The following is a 17,977-nucleotide window of genomic DNA, read 5'->3' on the forward strand; positions in this document are numbered from 1 at the left end:
CAGTCATTCTTTTTATGCTTTAATTAAAAATACCATGTCTACTTATTTCACTATATTTTCTATTTCAGGGTACGTCTACTGAGCACAGTAGTGATGATAGCTCTGGGTATCTTACTCTATTATAACTGGCCTCTTATAGTGACTGCATGGACACATACCACAGGATATTTTACCCATATACTGTCTGGCAAATAGGTGTTTATTGTCTGTGTTAGGTTTTGAGGATACATAAGGCATTGAGGAGGATCCAGATTGGTTGATTGAAGACTCATATGAGATTTGGTTGAGGATCCACCATGGGATTTCGGTTGAGAATTCAGCGGGATTTCCATTTGAGGAACCGATATCTGACTTCATTTTTACATTGAAAAGCATTCAGATTGATTTGGGATGCACTGAGATTTTGTTTGAGATGCCAGTGTGGGGTTCGGGTTGAGTACTCGGCATGGGAATTCAATTGAGGACTCTCGTTTCTTAAAGAAGAGCCAGCTTTGGCATTTCAGTTCAGGACCCTCCACGATTTAGCTTGAGGAGCCAGCATGGGATTGTAGTTGTGGACTGAGGGAGATATCAGTTGAGAAACTTTTTCCCCCACAAGAACCAGATGGAATTTGATTTGGAAGCAATGGGATCTCAAACAAAAAACCAATAGGATTTCAATCACTGTGAAGAATAACTTCCAACTTCATTATCAGTCCTAATTTCATTTTATTTATTTAACAGAAACTGGAAGATTCTGTAATCCATTTTCTTTTAAACTGAAGAATTTTTTTCATATCTTAGGTGTATCTATTGTAATTTTTTTTGCTGATATGAAAATGGCTTTCAGGTCAAACTCTGGACTTCAGAACACATGTTGAGTTGGTGAAAGGTATTCAGGAGATACGTGGCAGTGAGGTGTACAGAGATTTGTATTTGTTGATAGCACTGAGAGTTTGTTTTACCTGGATGGGGTGAGGTACAGGTGTGTATATTCAAGGTGTATGTATTTATTTAAAACTGCATTCATTGAAAAAAGGAGCTACAGTTGTGGAGAGAGTTCTTGTTCATGTCAGAAGCAAGCATGATTTAAAAATGGTGTGATACAAGATGTGTGGAAAATAAGCAGTCCGTAGAGAGCTCGGGGTCGTTTAAGACTTCATCCATTGAAAAAAATGATGAACAATGTATTTGTTTGCCAGATATCTTTTTAAAATTATAGTATAATTTATATTTCAAATTTTTAGTCATTTTGACTAATGGGGAAATATATGTAGTTATGTATTTATAATTTTGTTTTGGAATTTTTTTAAATCAGATCCAGATAGTGGCATATTAGTATAAAGTTACCAGAGACAATCACAAAATTTTGTTAAAATCTTTATGTTACTAGAAAAAAATATGGGAATTATTTCATCAAATATGACTTTAAAATAGAAATTGAATATGACTTTAAATTTTGGTTTTGGTATATTGTGCAAAAAAAAAATGCAGGTTTTATGAAACGGACAAAGAAATTGAAAATCATTGTTAATTTGTTTACAGAATGGTGCAAAAGTGTACCATGTATTGAAGTAGAACAATTCCACCTTGGGGGTACTTTGAAAAAACAGGATGAAAGATGAAAAGATAATTCTGTTGATGAGTGCAACTGTCTCAGTCAATATATTAAACCCATGCTCAATCAGAAAGAATTGCTCAATGCAATCACACCTAATGCAATCGGAACTGCTTGGCTTACTCAACACAATCACACCCAACACAATTACACCCAATCAATCAGATTTGCTGTCCAGCATACCTTATTCAAAAACTGTGAACAAAATCGGAGGTTATTTTACCCCATGCTGTCACACCCAACACTATGATAACTATCTACCCAAGGAAATCCAGTCTAACACAATTGGAGCTGTTTCTTAGCTCATCTTACAATGGCATGTAACACTTTTAGAACTGTTAATCCACCACAAGCAATATTATCACATGGGTACATTTTATCCTGAAGAAAGGGTGTATATTTTGCCCTTGAACAAAAAAAGGTGTCCAAAATTGTATATGTTGAACTAAATCAGAAAGACTATATAGTCATTGGTAAAATTTTGGCACTGTCAAGTGAAATGTGATATGGGGAAAGGATATGTTCTCTTCATTTTTGTAACAGTACCACTAGAAGAAAGTGCAATTTGCTTCATAATTAGATCTTGTCCCTTCAGAAAATGTCTGTTTGCATAGGTGTAGCAAAGTAAAATGTACCGCATATAGAATACTGAAAGTGAATGCAAATACTTGTTCAGTGTGACAATAGCCAAGCATTATGGCTCAGCAGTGTACTTTTGCAGTCATTTTGTGTCTCTAACTCACCACTCTTGCAGATTAGTTAAATACATGGATATTTTAGTAGAAAACTTCTATCAGAATGATGTACTTAATATGTAAGAAAACAAGATGTTTTATATTGTTCCCTGATTAGATACTACTGCCCCCTAGTGGCTTTAGTGAAACCTTTTTTTTTTTCACACTTCCTAAGAATGTACTCTTAACTTTTTCTTGTTTCCTAGAGAAAAGTGGATAAGTTGATTTGATTTCAGGTTCAGGAATCTGATTGGCTAATTTTTTTCTCACTGGTTTTCAAGTGAACTTTGTTAATGATGTTAATAACAGACACCAAAGGGCAATAGTCTCTAGGAAGATATTGTTTCAAGATATCTGATATTGTACCATAATTAAGAGGGGAGAGGGGGGGGGGTTAAAAAAAACTGGACCAATGGCTCATGGTCAAACATAGTAGTGAGTTTTGTTTCCTGTCCATAATTCCTGTAATGTTCAAAAATGTTTGTAAGAACATGTGCACACAATAATTGTCTTGCCTTTTAGTCTTCTAGTGAAGAACTGAAGATTGTATTGTTATTCTTGAAGCAGCACATTTGCAGTAGCTAATGACTATGCTTTGGCAGCTGTAGCTTTCAGTGCTCAGACAGGTGTGGCAGGGGCATAACCAGACCATTTAAAATTGTACGCACAGATTTTGAAAATTCCCAGGTACGATTATATTCCGTGAAAAATACACTGAATTTATGTAGAATAATATCATGGTTGGCTCAAAAAATTGTACGCACAGTGCATCCGTGCGTATGCCTGGTTACGCCCCTGGGTGTGGTATGGTTCACAATAATTGTGTCAGATGCGTCAAACGTTATCGTGCTGGTTGTGCCCACTGCTGCGTCAACGTCATTGTGTTAGGTGAGAATGGTGGTGTAGACTTAATGATTATTTTGGTTAGTTGTGCTAAACTATTGTGCTGGGTTGTGACGATTGTCACTTGGACGCCGCCGCCGCCCCCCCCCCCCCCCCCCTTGACAGCCACTAAAACAGAGGTGTAAACATTGTTATAATGATAAGAAGGACAAAAAACACTATCTGACAATGGAAACCCCGACTTCCGTGGTATTAGCAAGTACAGCTTGCTGTATGTCATGCACCGATATAAGAAAAACTAACTTAATGCTTGTTCAGCTGCCAAGAGTTGAAAGTTCACTTGATTTTAGCTCCAGTGGTAATTCACCATGTATGTGATAGGTTGGGAATGTAAAACTTGGCCAATGTGATTATTGATTTTATTTGTTTTTAAAGAAGACATAATAATGTCTGATATTATACAGTTTTACGTGGACAACTCAATAGAATTATTGAATGCCAAGTTGAAATAAAGATTGGAAATGTTCAACTTTGTTTGCTTCAGTTTCTCTCTCTCTCTCTCTCTCTGTCTCTCTCTCTCATGCAGTCAGTAATTCAGTCTTTGGCTGCGTTCACATGAAAAATCTATTTTCTAAAAATCTATTTGTGGTATCTTGTGATCACGGTCTGTACCCTGAATACCCCGCGGCGTAATTACTGGCAGCGCCAAGAATTAATTACAGCTTTGGAAGTAACTGGCTCGCGCTGCCCGTAATTACGCCGTGGGGTATTCAGGGCACAGACCGTGATCACAACATACCGCAAATAGATTTTTTAGATTTTAAGAAAATAGATTTTTCAAGTGAACGCAGCCTTTATTTGACCAAAGATTAACTTTCTAATGTCATTTTATCAAAATCGTAATAATGATTAACATCATTTATTCCTATGTGGCGTATTCCATTAAAATCTAAACGGACCTTACAAATTTAAAGCTGCAAATACAAATTACTTATTTAATGAACATAAAAGAGTTAATAATTATAACTAAGATCGGTTTAAAAGGATGAGTTTCAAAACAATCCATAATTGTATAAAACTATAACGTGTAAACCGATTTTTAAAAAATAAGTCTTTAATAAAAGTTCCCTTCAAACGACAGAGTTAGTGGCAATTCTTGGTACACATCATCATAGCGACACAGCAAGTAGATTCAATTATATATGAACTGTCATCTTGTGCTTTACGTTCGCAGTCTCGATCTGTTTCCACGCCTCTGAAATAGATAAATCCTTGTTTTAGTGGAAACCAGACTCGATCATCTGCATGCGAACTCGCATTCGTCTTTCTACGTACATCTCATAAATAGAAATTCCGCATATGTCCACTCTGGCCGCTAGTAGAATGTTGCAAAAATATTGTATTGCCTATACTTTAATTTTGTATACTCTTTTTAAGGCCCCAGTCAGGCGCGTAGCAGGGGGCTTTTTTCGAACCCTCTTTTTGCCGAAAAAAGTTCCCTCCGGGTAAAATTTTATCTAGCTGCACGAAGGTTTCATGGTAAAAGGTCCACTTAGTTCAGAAAAAGAATCCCTTTTGAAATTGCTGGCTACGAGCCTGCCCCTGATACATGTATCATATATCAGGAGTATACCTGGTATGGTGTGTCAGCTCACCCCTGAGTTTCAGAGTTTGAGAACCTTACTTCTACAGGCATGCTGACAATGCAGGTGCGTTTTCAGGAATATCTGAAACTCTGGGTGTTACCATATATGCATCGTTGAAATAAAATTCCTACCTCGTTCGGTAAAATGGGCACGCAAAGACCCCGCCATTTCTTCCCTGTCCCGACCTCGTACCCTGGTGGACACTCACAGGAGTAGCCGCCATCTTGGTTTGCCAGGCAGTCAAAGATCAAGGGGCACGGAGTGCTCACACAGGGATCAATGCCGGCTACAAACCAAAAAAACACGTAAATGATTTGACCAACTGAAACATGGTGTAGATATACTCGTATATATTCCAGGCCTTTTAAACGAAAATTGCGGTTTGCAATCACGAGCCTCAGATTTGTGAGCACAAACCCCCAAATAATCGCCTCGAACCGCGAATTCATGGATTGAACTTAAAATTGGAGGCAACGTATATGTAGCCTATATCAGGCCCAATACACGCAACTCATGATTGGCTTTGTCAAGCATGGCATATCTTCGAATTCGAGCAATTGTTTATTTGTATTTTTACGATATACTTCCACATTAAAGACAGTAGGCCTAAGATTAATGAACTCAACTCACGTGCGCACCACGTGAATCCGTCTCCATAATACCCATGGCGACATCTACAGGTGAAAGACCCCAGAGTGTTTTGGCAAAAAGCCAAGGGATGGCACGTCGTCTGGTTGAGTCTGCATTCATCCATATCTGGAATAAAATAATGGAATATGTCAGTTTCCTTATTTCTATTGTTAAATTATTTTCTTTCTCTCTTTTTTTCTTTTTAATGTATATTTAATACATATATATATATATTTTTTTTTTTTGGGGGGGGGGGGGGTGAGGAGGTGCAATTTCTGGTTTATATCCCTAAACCGAAAAGCATACGTTTTGCAGTCGGACAACGGCGCGAATACATGTGTGTTTTTCATACCAATTGTTATCTTCACATTCCTCTAAATAATTTAAAAGTAAAATGTGGGAGAGGGGGTATAAAGTGCCTACCTGTGCAATTCCTTCCATCTCCATTGAAACCGTCTCTACAGCGGCAGTAATATGAACCCCACGTGTTGATGCATTCACCAAATACTGAACAGGGAAACGGCTGAGTGTGGCATTCATTGGCATCTGTATTGAGAGATAATAGCCAATTAAAATGTTCATCTGTGGGTGTGGGTGTTATTGAATCACAACAAGTTTAGAAGGTTTTTTTTAATTAACGTATTTTATAAGCATGCCTTTGGGAGCTGCTTAAGCCATACTGATAATGGAGCAGAGTTTCCGAAAATTCCAAAACCCGGGTTTAAATTAAAAATATGAAGGATTACGTTTGTCAAAAAAATACGTATATTTTATATTGAGGAAAGCACTAAAAGCACAAAAAAAAAATAATAATAATAAATATTCATTTCTCTCCTAAACAATTGACCGCTGTTCCGATGTGTTTAAATTAAAAGAATGTTACGTGGTGGCACTTACCCATAGCAAAGCAACTGCTTCATTATATATTCTGTCAAACATTGAGTATATAATATTTGTGGTGAGATGCCTTAAAACCGTCACACATTTTATGAATACATACCTACGCAGAAGTCCTCAAAGTCTCCCTTTCCAAAGTGGTAACCAGGAGCGCATGCGCACTGAGCAACACCGGTGGGTGTAAGAAGACAAATCTGATTAAAACGACACGATATGTCCTTGCAGCCATCTGAAATAATAAATATAAAGATATAATACTTCTTCATGATAATTTTGTCGTTTCATGTAGTTATTTGTTAAAAAATGTATACGGTTTATTTCTTTCTTTCTTTCGTTCTTTATTTATTTATCTATTTACTTTGTGAAGGGGGAGGCCAACAAAGTCAACTGATGGCGATTTTGACACCTTCTTGCTGATAGAAAGGATTTCATAATAAAACCCCGCGTATGTAGGGCCTATATACTAGTGTATATATGACACACACGTGAATCATTTTCAAAGTACAATAGAATAACAGCATAACAGAATGGAGTCTTACAAGAATGCCCTAACTGGTATAGTACCTTACCCACACAAACTGTGCCGTTTCCCTGGAACGGTTCTCGACAGGTACAGGTGTAGCCCCCCTCGGTGTTAAGGCAGTCGGCGTTGACGTCACAATTAGCGGTCCCAGCAATGCACTCATTCACATCTACAATAGAAAAAAAAATATTTTCTGTTATTCTTCTTCTAGCGATACAACTTAGAGATAGAAAGTGCATTTGGAGTGAAGCTGACATTGGACATAAAAAAGGAAAATCATATACTGGTATCTCACACCCCTCTCCGAAAATTCGTTCATTTGGCATCAATCGTCTTTTGTTAGATGGTCCTACATAACAGGGGCGGATCCAAACATATTTTCTGACAGGCTTCCAAATTATCTTTATTGATCCATCCTCCATTTTTGACCATCATCCGACAGGAAAAATTAAATACCCGTCAATGTAAACTTGAAAATCTGACCGTTTTCCAGAAGACCCAGAAGACGGCCTAAATTCGCTCCTGCATAATATCTGTAGCGTTTGTCCCAGTCCAATCGCAACATTGTTTACTTTTAAGAACGTTCTTACTGAAACTACAAGTATTTGTCTGAAGACGTAAGGTGAGATCGTTTCAGGTTTAAATGGAGAATAAATAAAGAACAGGCATAAAAATTTAAAATCTCGATCTCGTTAACAGGCCTGGTTAATCGAAGTTATCACCTGTGCAGTTGATTCCGTCCCCAGCATAATATGGTTCACAGCGACAGTTGAACGAGCCCCGAGTGTTAGTACATGTAGAATGTGTCCCACAGTTGTGTATTCCGCTAGCGCATTCATCTATGTCTTTCATAGAGGTAGGACAGAAAAACACTGCGGTTAAAACCTACATTGGTTAAATATCCAGGTATAGTTAGACATTGTCACTCTCTGCTAACTTTTAGTCCCTCCAGTGTACAGTGGTATTACTGTTATAACTGTTCTTCACCAAACAGAACTGGATAGATGAGAGAGAAACAGAAGAGAGAGAGAGAAGATATATAATCAGTTGAGTATTTCTGCCGCCTTTTTATCAAATAAGCATGAAACGTATTTGAAAAAAGAGCCATTATTCAACACGTTTTGTAAAAATATATGAAAAGTATTTCAGATACCTTCACACATTACCCCATTTCCACTAAACCCCGTGCTGCATGAACAGTTGAACCCGCCGTAAAAGTCGGTGCACGTGGCGTCTTCGGAACAGTTATGAGAACCATCGGCACATTCGTTGACTTCTTCATTGACATGCGACAGATAGTAACATTTTGGCAAATCATGACAGGATGTATCCAATCACGCTAATTTTAAAACATATACCACGATATCAAAATAAGGTGCAAATTATAGTAATAAATAAACATAGTGATAATAATGATAATAATAATAATAATAATAGTGATAGGCCTAATACTCGTTCATGGTCTTACACGTATACATATTGATACCGCATTTAACATTACGATATCTAAATCAGACACTCAGCTAAAGATTCGTTGTTATTTACATAAAGTAACATGGATATACCACAGTGAGATCTTTTTGAAATATAGACTTTTTTCGAGATATGTAAATGTTAAACCTCTACAAAAGCGTCCGTTCCCTGTGAATCCTTCCCGGCAAACACAGCGATAACTTCCGGCGGTGTTTTGGCACACGGCCAAGTCGTGGCACCTTGGATTTCCCGTCATGCATTCGTTTATATCTGTAACATGTTGGACAATTATGGATGCCACATTAATATTGATATGTTTGGAAATGTTTGTTACATTCTGGCCGACACATACAGTGTACTTTGCCTCTTGAAATTATCACCTGACAACTGTGTATTAACTTGAAAGAATAGTCTTTAAACTAAAATAATGATAACTCTTTTCCCGTTATCAAAATCTACAAATAATAATAATAATAATAATAATAATAATAATAACGAGTGTGGTACACAAGCTTTACCTGTACAATTAATACCATCCCCAAAGAACCCCTCATCACAGGAGCAGGTGTAGGAACCGATGGTGTTGAAGCACCTAGCACGTGGGGAGCACCTCCAGGCACCGCCCGTACACTCGTCTATATCTGGAACGGTGACGCCGTGTTACATGTTAGAAAAAATCCTTACTAATTGTAAAAACTCAGGGGAAGGGGGCATTTAAAGCTTTATTTTTAAAATGCTCTATCATAAAATTTGAATACACATAATACTGTGCATACAATAATCCGTACAAAATTATTCGAGACGACTTGAAAACCCCTTTTTACGGCACTTTGAAATTATCGGCATACATTTTTTTTCAACTAGAAGTACGTGTAATGAATGTGTACTGTTGATAGAATAAACATTAAATATTCTCACTCTTTTATCAATTGTATCATCGTTGTTTTTGCACATATCTAACCGAGTGGACATACATGACGTCACATACCTTCACAAACGTCACCTTTGCCAATAAAACCATCGTTGCACGTGCACGAATAGGAACCCGCCACGTTAAGACAAAACGCGTTGACGTCACAGTCATTGGATTTTTGGGGAGGCATCGTTGCATTGCACTCATCCACATCTGGGTTAAACCGGGTGAAAAAATATTAGCTACGAATTTTTATTACAATATAGTAGTGGCTAACAAAAATCGCGTATGAATATTATGCTAAAGAGCTTAGCATTATTCGTACACTATGGTTCTGGGGACTTTCCTTATTTGTAGGTAGAAAGCCATAGTAGTTTAGGGTTTATCATTTAATTTTTACCAAGTTTCTTTTGTACTGCTTTGCAGTGAGGAGGGAATGCAAATAAGAGCGGTATTAAATTTAAAACAAGCAATAAATTGCCCTTACACTGCTAAGAGTTTTAAACTACTTTAATTAAAGCACGGGACGTACAGACTGCCGTCGATATCGATGACGCGAGATAATCCCGCCTAACGAGTTATTTCTGGTTTCTCTTTTGCCTTATTTCCTCTACCTTCCATGGATTATTTATGTATATGTTTGTTTATTCCCTCATATCGACTCACCGTCACATAGTGTCCCGTTTCCAGTGTATCCCTCCAGGCAGGTACAGGTGACTGTCCCGTTTTCCACCAGGCAGATGGCGTTTTTATCACAGGTGTTGTTTGAAGGCTCGCACATGCCTTCCTGGCGTACTAACAAAGGCGAGAATTTTGTGATTATGGCAAACTGATCCGAAATTATACGAATTAATAGGAGAACATACAATTTCGTGATCTAGTTTATCGAAGTTAATATTTTTATCAATCGATACAGTGTATATGAGGAAAACACGACACACATTAGTTGAATAGCGCTTTGCTGGTAAAAAGGTCACTTTATTATTATTTTTTAAATTTTCGGAATTTATTTAGGCCTGTTTGTAAAAGGACAACTGCCTGATATGGAACAGGCCTTTCTCTATCCACTGAGTATTAGTAGTAGTCCATACTTACCATGGCACACATACCCGTTACCCACAAACCCGTCTTCACACTGACATGTATAGGACCCGGGGAGGTTATGACAGACAGCATGGGGGTCGCACCTGCTGTACACGCACTCGTCTATATCTGTGAATAGGGAAATATGGCGGATAAGGAAAATAAGCATAAGTATGGATTTCATAAATATACCAACTGTTTATAGATACATGATTCTGTCACCAAATAACACTCAGTGGATGCATGGGAAAGAAACTGTTAGAAGCAAACAATGGCAGGAAGATCGTGACAGAGCATACGGTTTTCGTTTTTCTTGAAGTTGTAACAAATCTCCTTTCATCACAGAGGCATGCCCTATCCATAACTGCTTTACTAATAGACCTACGGTATCCACTTCCGTACCTGCGCACGACGAAGTGTTCCATCCATATCCGGTGGGACAGCGGCACGTGTACGACCCCACTGTGTTCACACACCTCCCCACGCCACAGATCCCTGTAGACCCGCACTCATTGACATCTGTTTTAATATTGAATGATTAAAATACTACAGTGGGCTGTACAAAACCGAAGTTATTAAATTGGGGCCATACAGGGTAATCATAATTGAAACAACAGTGTCTTACAAATTTTAAAAGACGGATTTCATTTTAAATTAAGTCATATCAGAGGAAGATAATTTTTTATTTTGTAAAACGATTATTTAAACAGCGTGTTCTCTTTTCAACTGAATGAATGCAGACAGAATACATGACACTAACGTACCCATATTGTAATACAGATGTTATAGAGTTAGATTATTCAACCTTGTTCCCTGGAGTATGCAAATCTTTAATCAAACTCAAAACGGTCTTTAGCCCCACCGCCATATTGCAAAATCAAACCAACCATTAGATTTATTTTGAAAACCTAAACTATGTATTACTGGACACATTCAACAATTGCCATCACAACCCCCGCCGTTACTTCATATTACTGGTTACATCAAATACATGACAATATATAAAGTTTACCGTCACAGGTTCTACCACTTCCAGTGAACCCAGCGAAACAGGAACACTTGAAGGAGCCATCGGTGTTGACACACCTGGCATTGGGGTGACAGTCGTGACTTCCATCTTGACACTCGTTAACGTCTGAAATACATGTACTGGTACATACAGGGTAACGGAGAAGTTCGTCACTCATGTCAGTCTGACATGTGACCACATCTTTCATGTGTCATGTCAAATTAGGCATATGTTCGTCTGACAAAATAACAATCTCTGGCCATTAACAAGAATGAAAAGTAGTAATTCAGTTTGCTGAGTAAAGTTTTTTTTTACGATTTATGCAAATTATATTAATGAGTCAAGATATAATTGTAATTATCCTGGGAAATTATTTTGAACGGCATTTCGCTTGATTTGGCAGTTGGCGGAGTATCTGCAGAATAGCCGAAGGAGACGATCCAAATGCGTAGCCTACACATTTGGGAAGGAAATGAGTACGTTTTTCTCTATACATAATCCTCCACTGATTTTTTTAAATCAATTAAATGATCTTGACAATTAAGAACAAAGGTCGTGGTGATAGCTTCATTTAGATTTGTCACGCGCTGCATTTTTGACCAAAATAGCTATAAAAACGAGAATTTTCATCAGTAAAAGGTAATTTGCATAAACAAATCACATTTCTCGAACTCATTACCTTGACAAAACGTGATCCCGTCCCCATGGTAACCCGCTTGACATGCGCACTCCCAACCTTTCAGCGTTGGATGAAACTGTTTTATAATGTTCTTGCACACCCCTCTGGAATGAGTGCAGTTGTGCAGTCCGAGGGCGCATTCATTGGTGTCTGGAGACGTTTTTGAATGCAAATGTAAATAAACAGATAAATAAAATTAATGAGTAATAGATATATACGTTTCTCACCTTACTTGAAAATTGAAATCGAATGTAATTGGATTTTAGGAAGTAGTAGTCCAGTAGTCCGTAGGACTAGGACACTGATTGAGATAACGTTTTTATTCTGTTTGTGCTGAATGTGTTTGAAATTATATAAATGATGTAAATACTGGTTGGCCTACCTGTGCTAAAAGTTGAAAAGAAAATAATTTAAAAATGGCAATTCGTCGACCATTTCCCATAAAGGAAAGTAGCAATTCTTATTGCAATGTTTTCACTAACAAGAAAGAAGTATAAGGAGACGGGTACTGACCTTCTACGAACTCCAGCCGAAAACCTTCCCGTTTGCCTCTACTTCCTCTGTATAGCACAAGTGCCTTGTTCTGAACTGACTCAAATTCCTGGATGTGGGGCTGCGAACCACAAAACCTGAAACAAAAAAATCAACACCGCTATATTTACGTGCAAAACCTTTGAATAGGCCCTACAACAAGGTGATGTCTAACATCAAACCTTCCGAACCTTCTTTACAATAATTGAGTTGAAACGCGTCTATTCATACATGTTCACGCTGTTCAATATCATAACGTTTCACTTGAACGCATACATGTACCAGGTGTATGCCAAGATTTTGTTCTGAAGATGCCGTATTCAACTATAAACTTACCTGGTACACTGGTATCTACTAGACCTTGTATATCATGATAGAGTGATAACCACTTTCTATTCAGACGTGTTAAGAATTACAGGTACCGGATGGTCTACATCCTGGTACCAGAGAATATATATATATATATATATATATATATATATATATATATATATATATATATATATATATATATATATATTCTTACCAACATTAAGTCTGACATCCAAAATAACGAGACTATAATACTATATTCAAAGTAAATGAGATATGTACATGAGACGTGTACATGAGCCTACCTTGCCCCAGTATAGGTCAGACCGTCAACACGGACCTCCACGAAGTCTTTACAAGCCCAGTGGTTGTAGGTGGCCACTTGAAATGGGCCCTTGAAACGGAACCCCAAGACACTCCCTGTGCTCTTCTGAAACAATACGAAAAATACATGCACTGTACTCAATCTTTGTGCAAAGAATATTATTACTATTCGAATTGTGTCGGAAATTGAGGTAGCGTTTTGCTGCATTTTCCCTGGAAAATATAGTATGACGGTAGCTCTATAGGCCTATAGTTGGGAGTGCCCCTTCCGCCTTCGGTATTTCGTTATTTCTTCCTATCCATACGCTTACAGTCTGTGTTAAGAAATTTATTTAATTTTTCATTTATGGTCAATGTCACATCTGCAATAACGACAGTTGGATCGATTTACGTAGACCGATGGGAATGACCCCTCATAAACGCGTTGGGCGACAAATCTACACTTAAACACGAATTAAGACCACCATACTGTTTTGATAATCCAGTTACACTCCGTCATGCCGTGTTCCCATTGCTCGTGGCTTGGAGACGATAGAATCTGGGCTTTATCGGTAGCTGTATATTCCCCATAACATCCACCAGAAGCTAAAGAAATGATAAAAATCTCAGAATAATTTCTCGTGTTTTATATACAGCAAGATAATACAAATAAACCTGAAGATGGATCAGTTCAATTGACAGCAGATTAGAATTCAAGGATCGATATGGGATGATAATTCCGAGCGACAAAAAAAAAAAAAAAAAAAAAAAAAAACTCCTTCGGTTGCATGTTCCCCAGTAGTATAAGAATATTTTAGGATTGTGCAGAACCATAAAGATCGGATAAATATAAAAGTTATCTGATTTCGAGAATATCAGGTTAAAAGTATAAAGCTTCTCCTTAATTAAGCAAGCGTAGCAAGCTTTAAAGATATAGCCATACTTAGTTTTACTTGCGTGCAATCCCCTGCTAAGCCTTCTGGGCATTTACACTGACTGCAGGCATTGGGGTCTTGATAACCGTTATTTTTACAGACGGGAGCAGTTGTTCCTTTGCAAGAACGAACTAGAACAAATGGGAAAAATAGTACGAATAAACTTTAAAGAGCCTTTCACATTTCCGCTCAAACCTCGCTTTTGTGATAAAATACATACGATATAATACAGTATAACAAGGTACAAGGAAAGATTAATACATTAAATGTATCATAAATCCAAGGTTGAATACATTATAGGCTTACGAGTTATGGTATTGGTGCTCGTCATTTTACTGGTGTGTGTGTGTGTGTGTGTGTGTGTGTGTGTGTGTGTGTGTGAAAATACCCACGCTCAAAATTAGCAAAAAACTATTTCAAAGAATGAATTTTATAGGAACATAAGAGACGTGTATATACATGTACCTGTGCAGTTGTAGGCCAGGTTGGCCAGCAAGGTGTCCGCAAAGCTCAGTTTGGACTGCCACCCCATGGTGTACTGGTACAGAGGGTTCCGAGCCTCCACGGCGTACGCCTTAGGAGGAATGCCAGTCCGCGCGAAGAACTAGAACGGAATAGACTTTTATTTTTCTTAATTTTTTTTGTGAGGGGGGGGGGTGTTGTTTGAAGCGAAATAGGGGTGACAGCCAAGACACATGCCCTGAGATCCGCCGATTAACCCAGATTTAACCCTTTATAGGGCCTTATGCTGCAATGTGGGTACGTTCTAAAAGCACGCTCAGCGATTGCCATGTGGCCACTATTTTCAATAGAAAAACAACTGTTTGTAAGGTTAATGTTGTTTTATGATACGCTGTATATTCAAATGCCGTAGTATCCCACCTCTTTATTTTAAAATTCTACAGGTTGTATATTACAGCTTACTGTTTTATGGTATTCTTCTGGAAGTGAAACACATCAAACCATAAATAATGTGCATTGGAAAGAAAACTGTCATCATTCCAAACATTTGCCGAATTTTTTATAGTTCATATTTCTTAAAATGACCGCCATGATGCGAATGCCACGTGCTCACCCGCATCCCATAATGCATTGCAGATCCCAAATCATATCTCACTCCTTTATTCACGGAGTTGGACGTCTTTCGATAGTTGTAAAGGCCTAGAGGGTCTATGTAGTCCTCGTTTACTACGATGTAGTCCTCGCGGTCTGGTCGGGATTGTTCGTGGTAAAAACCAACAGCGTGTCCCACCTCGTGAGCAACAATACCTAACTGTAAGGTTTTGAGAACATTTGATTAATTGGTTTTTAAACCTTGCAGTTTGACCGTTTAAATCTTTGCATTGGCAAACAAAAACGAATGCGCCAATGCTTACTTACAAGCACGCACGCACGCACGTGAACTGTATACAAGACAAAAAACTTTGTTATTTTTAAGAAAAAATAATAAAGACCAAATTGTTGCAGCAATTATTATAAATTTTGTTATTTGAAATAAAGGTCGTACTGCATCTTCTTTAATCACAGAATGATGAATACGCATATTGAGAGGTAGCATTACTCACTGCAAAACAGCCACGGTCAATACTGAGAAGCTGAGGACTCCTGTAACTGCCGATGTACGACCAACATCTGAAATTAAAATATTTCTACATGTATAATTGCTAGGCAGTTACATGTACACTCATTATGAGAGGCCCTCCTAGCTGTTTTAGGTGTTATAAAATCTACTGTAACAGCAAGACGGATCCTTAACAGAGAGCAAGTGCTCTCTGTTAAGTTATAAGTACTTCCCATCCAACACTCTAAGATGAGCCTGGATTATTTCTGGGTAAAATGTGGGTTATGGTTAGGTTAAATATGGGTTTAGATTGGGTTAGATCTGGGTTTAGTCTGGTTAAATATGGGTTAATGCTCAGTAACATATGAGTGACAGTTACTCACCCTCCTCCCCTATGAAATAACAGGTGGTTTTCGGTGATCGTCTCCGAGTAATTGGTCTCTAGGAATCTAATACACGTGTTATCCTCCCAGTGCCTGAGTCCTTTCCGAATCTGCGCCTTCTCGGCTTCGTCTAAAATACAAAATGTCATAATAAAAACTAAAACCAAACAAAACAAATAGTAAAAAGAATTCAAGTTATTGATGCCATTAATAAGTACGTGTAAATATAAGGTTGTAGAGGTTGTACTGCTCAGTGGACTTACCATAATGCTCTGGTGTAAACTTGTACTTGATAGGCAACGACCAGTAATACTTGCTATATCGGTACATCTTTCTCTTTTTACGTTTGTCCAGACTATCTAAGAGTTCGGCAGCTTGCTGTGGCGTAAATGCTATGTCCCCTAACACGTTGTCTCTCACGGCTTGTTCACATATCTAGATCAATAGAAATAAAAGTCTGGATATAGAAAACAGTTATGTAGATATAGAAAATTGATGCCTTAAACCGGAGAAGTATTAATATCAAACTAAATGACGTCACGGACGATGCGTTTGATCAAAGTTATCACTATTTCAAAATTATTCTGAAACCCCTCTTGTGTAGAAAAAAGCTCCACTTACTATATGATATGATATCTAAATGAAACTTTAAGTCTATTACTGGATGTTCGGTACAATTCAGTCTTATTGACGACGTTGCTTCTCCCTTACCTCTAAGGCTCTATTCCCATAGATTTTAGATCGATCTATCCCCGCGGGGAGTCTCACTAGATTACTTTCAGATAATCCGACTTAAATGTCCGTCCTGCCTACTACAAGCTGTAAGGGGGAAATTAACTTTCGTGTCCGCCCGGCTGACAGCTATTTAGCGTGAACCCCCAGGGAGTTAGGTCGATCTAAAGTAGGTCGATCTAATCTATGGAAATGGGGTGTAATAGTAGGCCTGCCAATATGTCCAGTTATAGATATTTAAATTTTATGTAAATAACTACCGGATGGCTAAACCACATGGTAATAGGTTGAAAGGCAATTAGTAAAAGACATAAAGACCTAACCTCTTCCAGATTCCTAGAATCTTTCTCTTTGGTGATCCGTCTGCAAACTTGCTTCAGAATTTCTGTCGTCTTCTCCATTTCTCCCGTGGACAGACCTCTCAAAGACAGGAAGTCTTGGAGGTGTGACGTCACCGTGACGTCATCCGCAGAGAGCGAGGAGTCATCGTCTGCTGGAGACGGGTCTGGTTTAGACTGCGGTCCATCTGTCCCTTTGAGTGTCTGGGTTGCGGGGAAATTGTGTTATATACAGTCGTTGAAGTGACGGGTTATTGTGGAGAGAGAGAGAGAATAGGCCTACACACAGCAGCAATTTAGAAGCAGTGAAATACCTTTTTTTTAAATCTTTTACTGGTTCACTGAGGAATAAATTGATATATAGCTCAGGGTTTGAACTTGCACTGGCATGTTCAGAGATTTTTGAATATGATAAAATGAATATATAATTAGTCCAGATATATAGTCCATACGACATAATCATCGCATGTTTTAATTTTTAGTTTTAATTTTTTTTTCAGGTAAACAGTAGTGATTTTATGTCCAAGAAGTATGGCAAAAATCTCCACCTGCTAGTTATCGTTAAATGAAATACTTGTTCCGCTATTGGAACATGCATGTGCAAGCTCAAACTTAGAGGATGTATTTATGGACGTTCACAATTCTATTAAGTGTATTGTAGCAATATACGGTTAACTTAAAACCGACTTACCGTGTCAGTTACTTCGTCTGACTTTTCACTTGACTCAGGGACAGGTAGACCCTGGGGCAATGACATTAGATAAATTACCCACATGATTCCAAGGTGAGCATTGTGAATATCATGATCTATATTGTTAAACTTTATCTTATCTAAGAGAGAGAGAGAAAGAGAGA

The 17,977-nt window shown here is 38.0% G+C and overlaps 3 protein-coding genes across 9 annotated transcripts in view; 1 reads left to right on the top strand and 2 right to left on the bottom strand.

Moving 5' to 3' along the window:
• Nucleotides 1-3,703, top strand: part of LOC147760370 (transmembrane and coiled-coil domains protein 1-like) — a 70,393-nt gene extending 66,690 nt beyond the window's left edge. For all 7 annotated transcript variants that reach the window (XM_087018980.1, XM_087018974.1, XM_087018975.1 and 4 more), the window contains one exon: nucleotides 69-3,703. In XM_087018980.1, the coding sequence (XP_086875106.1) occupies nucleotides 69-195 (127 nt within the window). In that variant the 3' untranslated portion in view covers nucleotides 196-3,703. The remainder of the gene's footprint in view (nucleotides 1-68) is intronic.
• A 304-nt stretch (nucleotides 3,704-4,007) lies between these two features.
• Nucleotides 4,008-9,464, bottom strand: LOC147760371 (uncharacterized). Its single transcript, XM_087018981.1, has 11 exons — nucleotides 9,332-9,464; nucleotides 8,862-8,984; nucleotides 8,491-8,613; nucleotides 8,024-8,146; nucleotides 7,593-7,715; nucleotides 6,917-7,039; nucleotides 6,451-6,576; nucleotides 5,874-5,996; nucleotides 5,451-5,576; nucleotides 4,952-5,106; nucleotides 4,008-4,429 (listed from the first exon to the last, which is right to left on the bottom strand). Exons 1-11 carry the CDS (start codon nucleotides 9,444-9,446, stop codon nucleotides 4,397-4,399), a joined length of 1,293 nt encoding a protein of 430 aa, XP_086875107.1. The 5' UTR covers nucleotides 9,447-9,464; the 3' UTR covers nucleotides 4,008-4,396.
• Nucleotides 9,465-13,171: 3,707 nt separating this feature from the next.
• Nucleotides 13,172-17,947, bottom strand: LOC147760372 (zinc metalloproteinase nas-36-like). The gene is made up of 10 exons (XM_087018753.1): nucleotides 17,814-17,947; nucleotides 17,108-17,326; nucleotides 16,316-16,487; nucleotides 16,053-16,182; nucleotides 15,674-15,740; nucleotides 15,184-15,381; nucleotides 14,574-14,712; nucleotides 14,117-14,239; nucleotides 13,664-13,779; nucleotides 13,172-13,300 (listed from the first exon to the last, which is right to left on the bottom strand). Exons 1-10 carry the CDS (start codon nucleotides 17,895-17,897, stop codon nucleotides 13,172-13,174), a joined length of 1,377 nt encoding a protein of 458 aa, XP_086874879.1. The 5' UTR covers nucleotides 17,898-17,947.
• Between the last annotated feature and the right edge of the window lie 30 nt (nucleotides 17,948-17,977).

This window comes from Lingula anatina, chromosome 8 (genome assembly GCF_051362555.1).
Source record: "Lingula anatina isolate TDL-2025a chromosome 8, LinAna3.0, whole genome shotgun sequence".
NCBI classification, from domain to species: Eukaryota; Metazoa; Brachiopoda; class Lingulata; order Lingulida; family Lingulidae; genus Lingula; species Lingula anatina.

Bases quoted from the DNA above. Each gene is read 5' to 3' on its own strand.
- LOC147760371 (XM_087018981.1), bottom strand. From the start codon at position 9,446: ATGCCTCCCCAAAAATCCAATGACTGTGACGTCAACGCGTTTTGTCTT. The intron at 8,985-9,331 runs GTATGTGACGTC...TCACCGTTCCAG, and splicing joins CAAAGGTGACGTTTGTGAAG to ATATAGACGAGTGTACGGGC. The intron at 5,107-5,450 runs GTGAGTTGAGTT...TTTGGTTTGTAG, and splicing joins CGGATTCACGTGGTGCGCAC to CCGGCATTGATCCCTGTGTG.
- LOC147760372 (XM_087018753.1), bottom strand. From the start codon at position 17,897: ATGTGGGTAATTTATCTAATGTCATTGCCCCAGGGTCTACCTGTCCCT. The intron at 15,741-16,052 runs GTGAGTAACTGT...TTTTAATTTCAG, and splicing joins TTATTTCATAGGGGAGGAGG to ATGTTGGTCGTACATCGGCA. The intron at 14,713-15,183 runs GTGAGCACGTGG...ATTCCGTTCTAG, and splicing joins CAATGCATTATGGGATGCGG to TTCTTCGCGCGGACTGGCAT.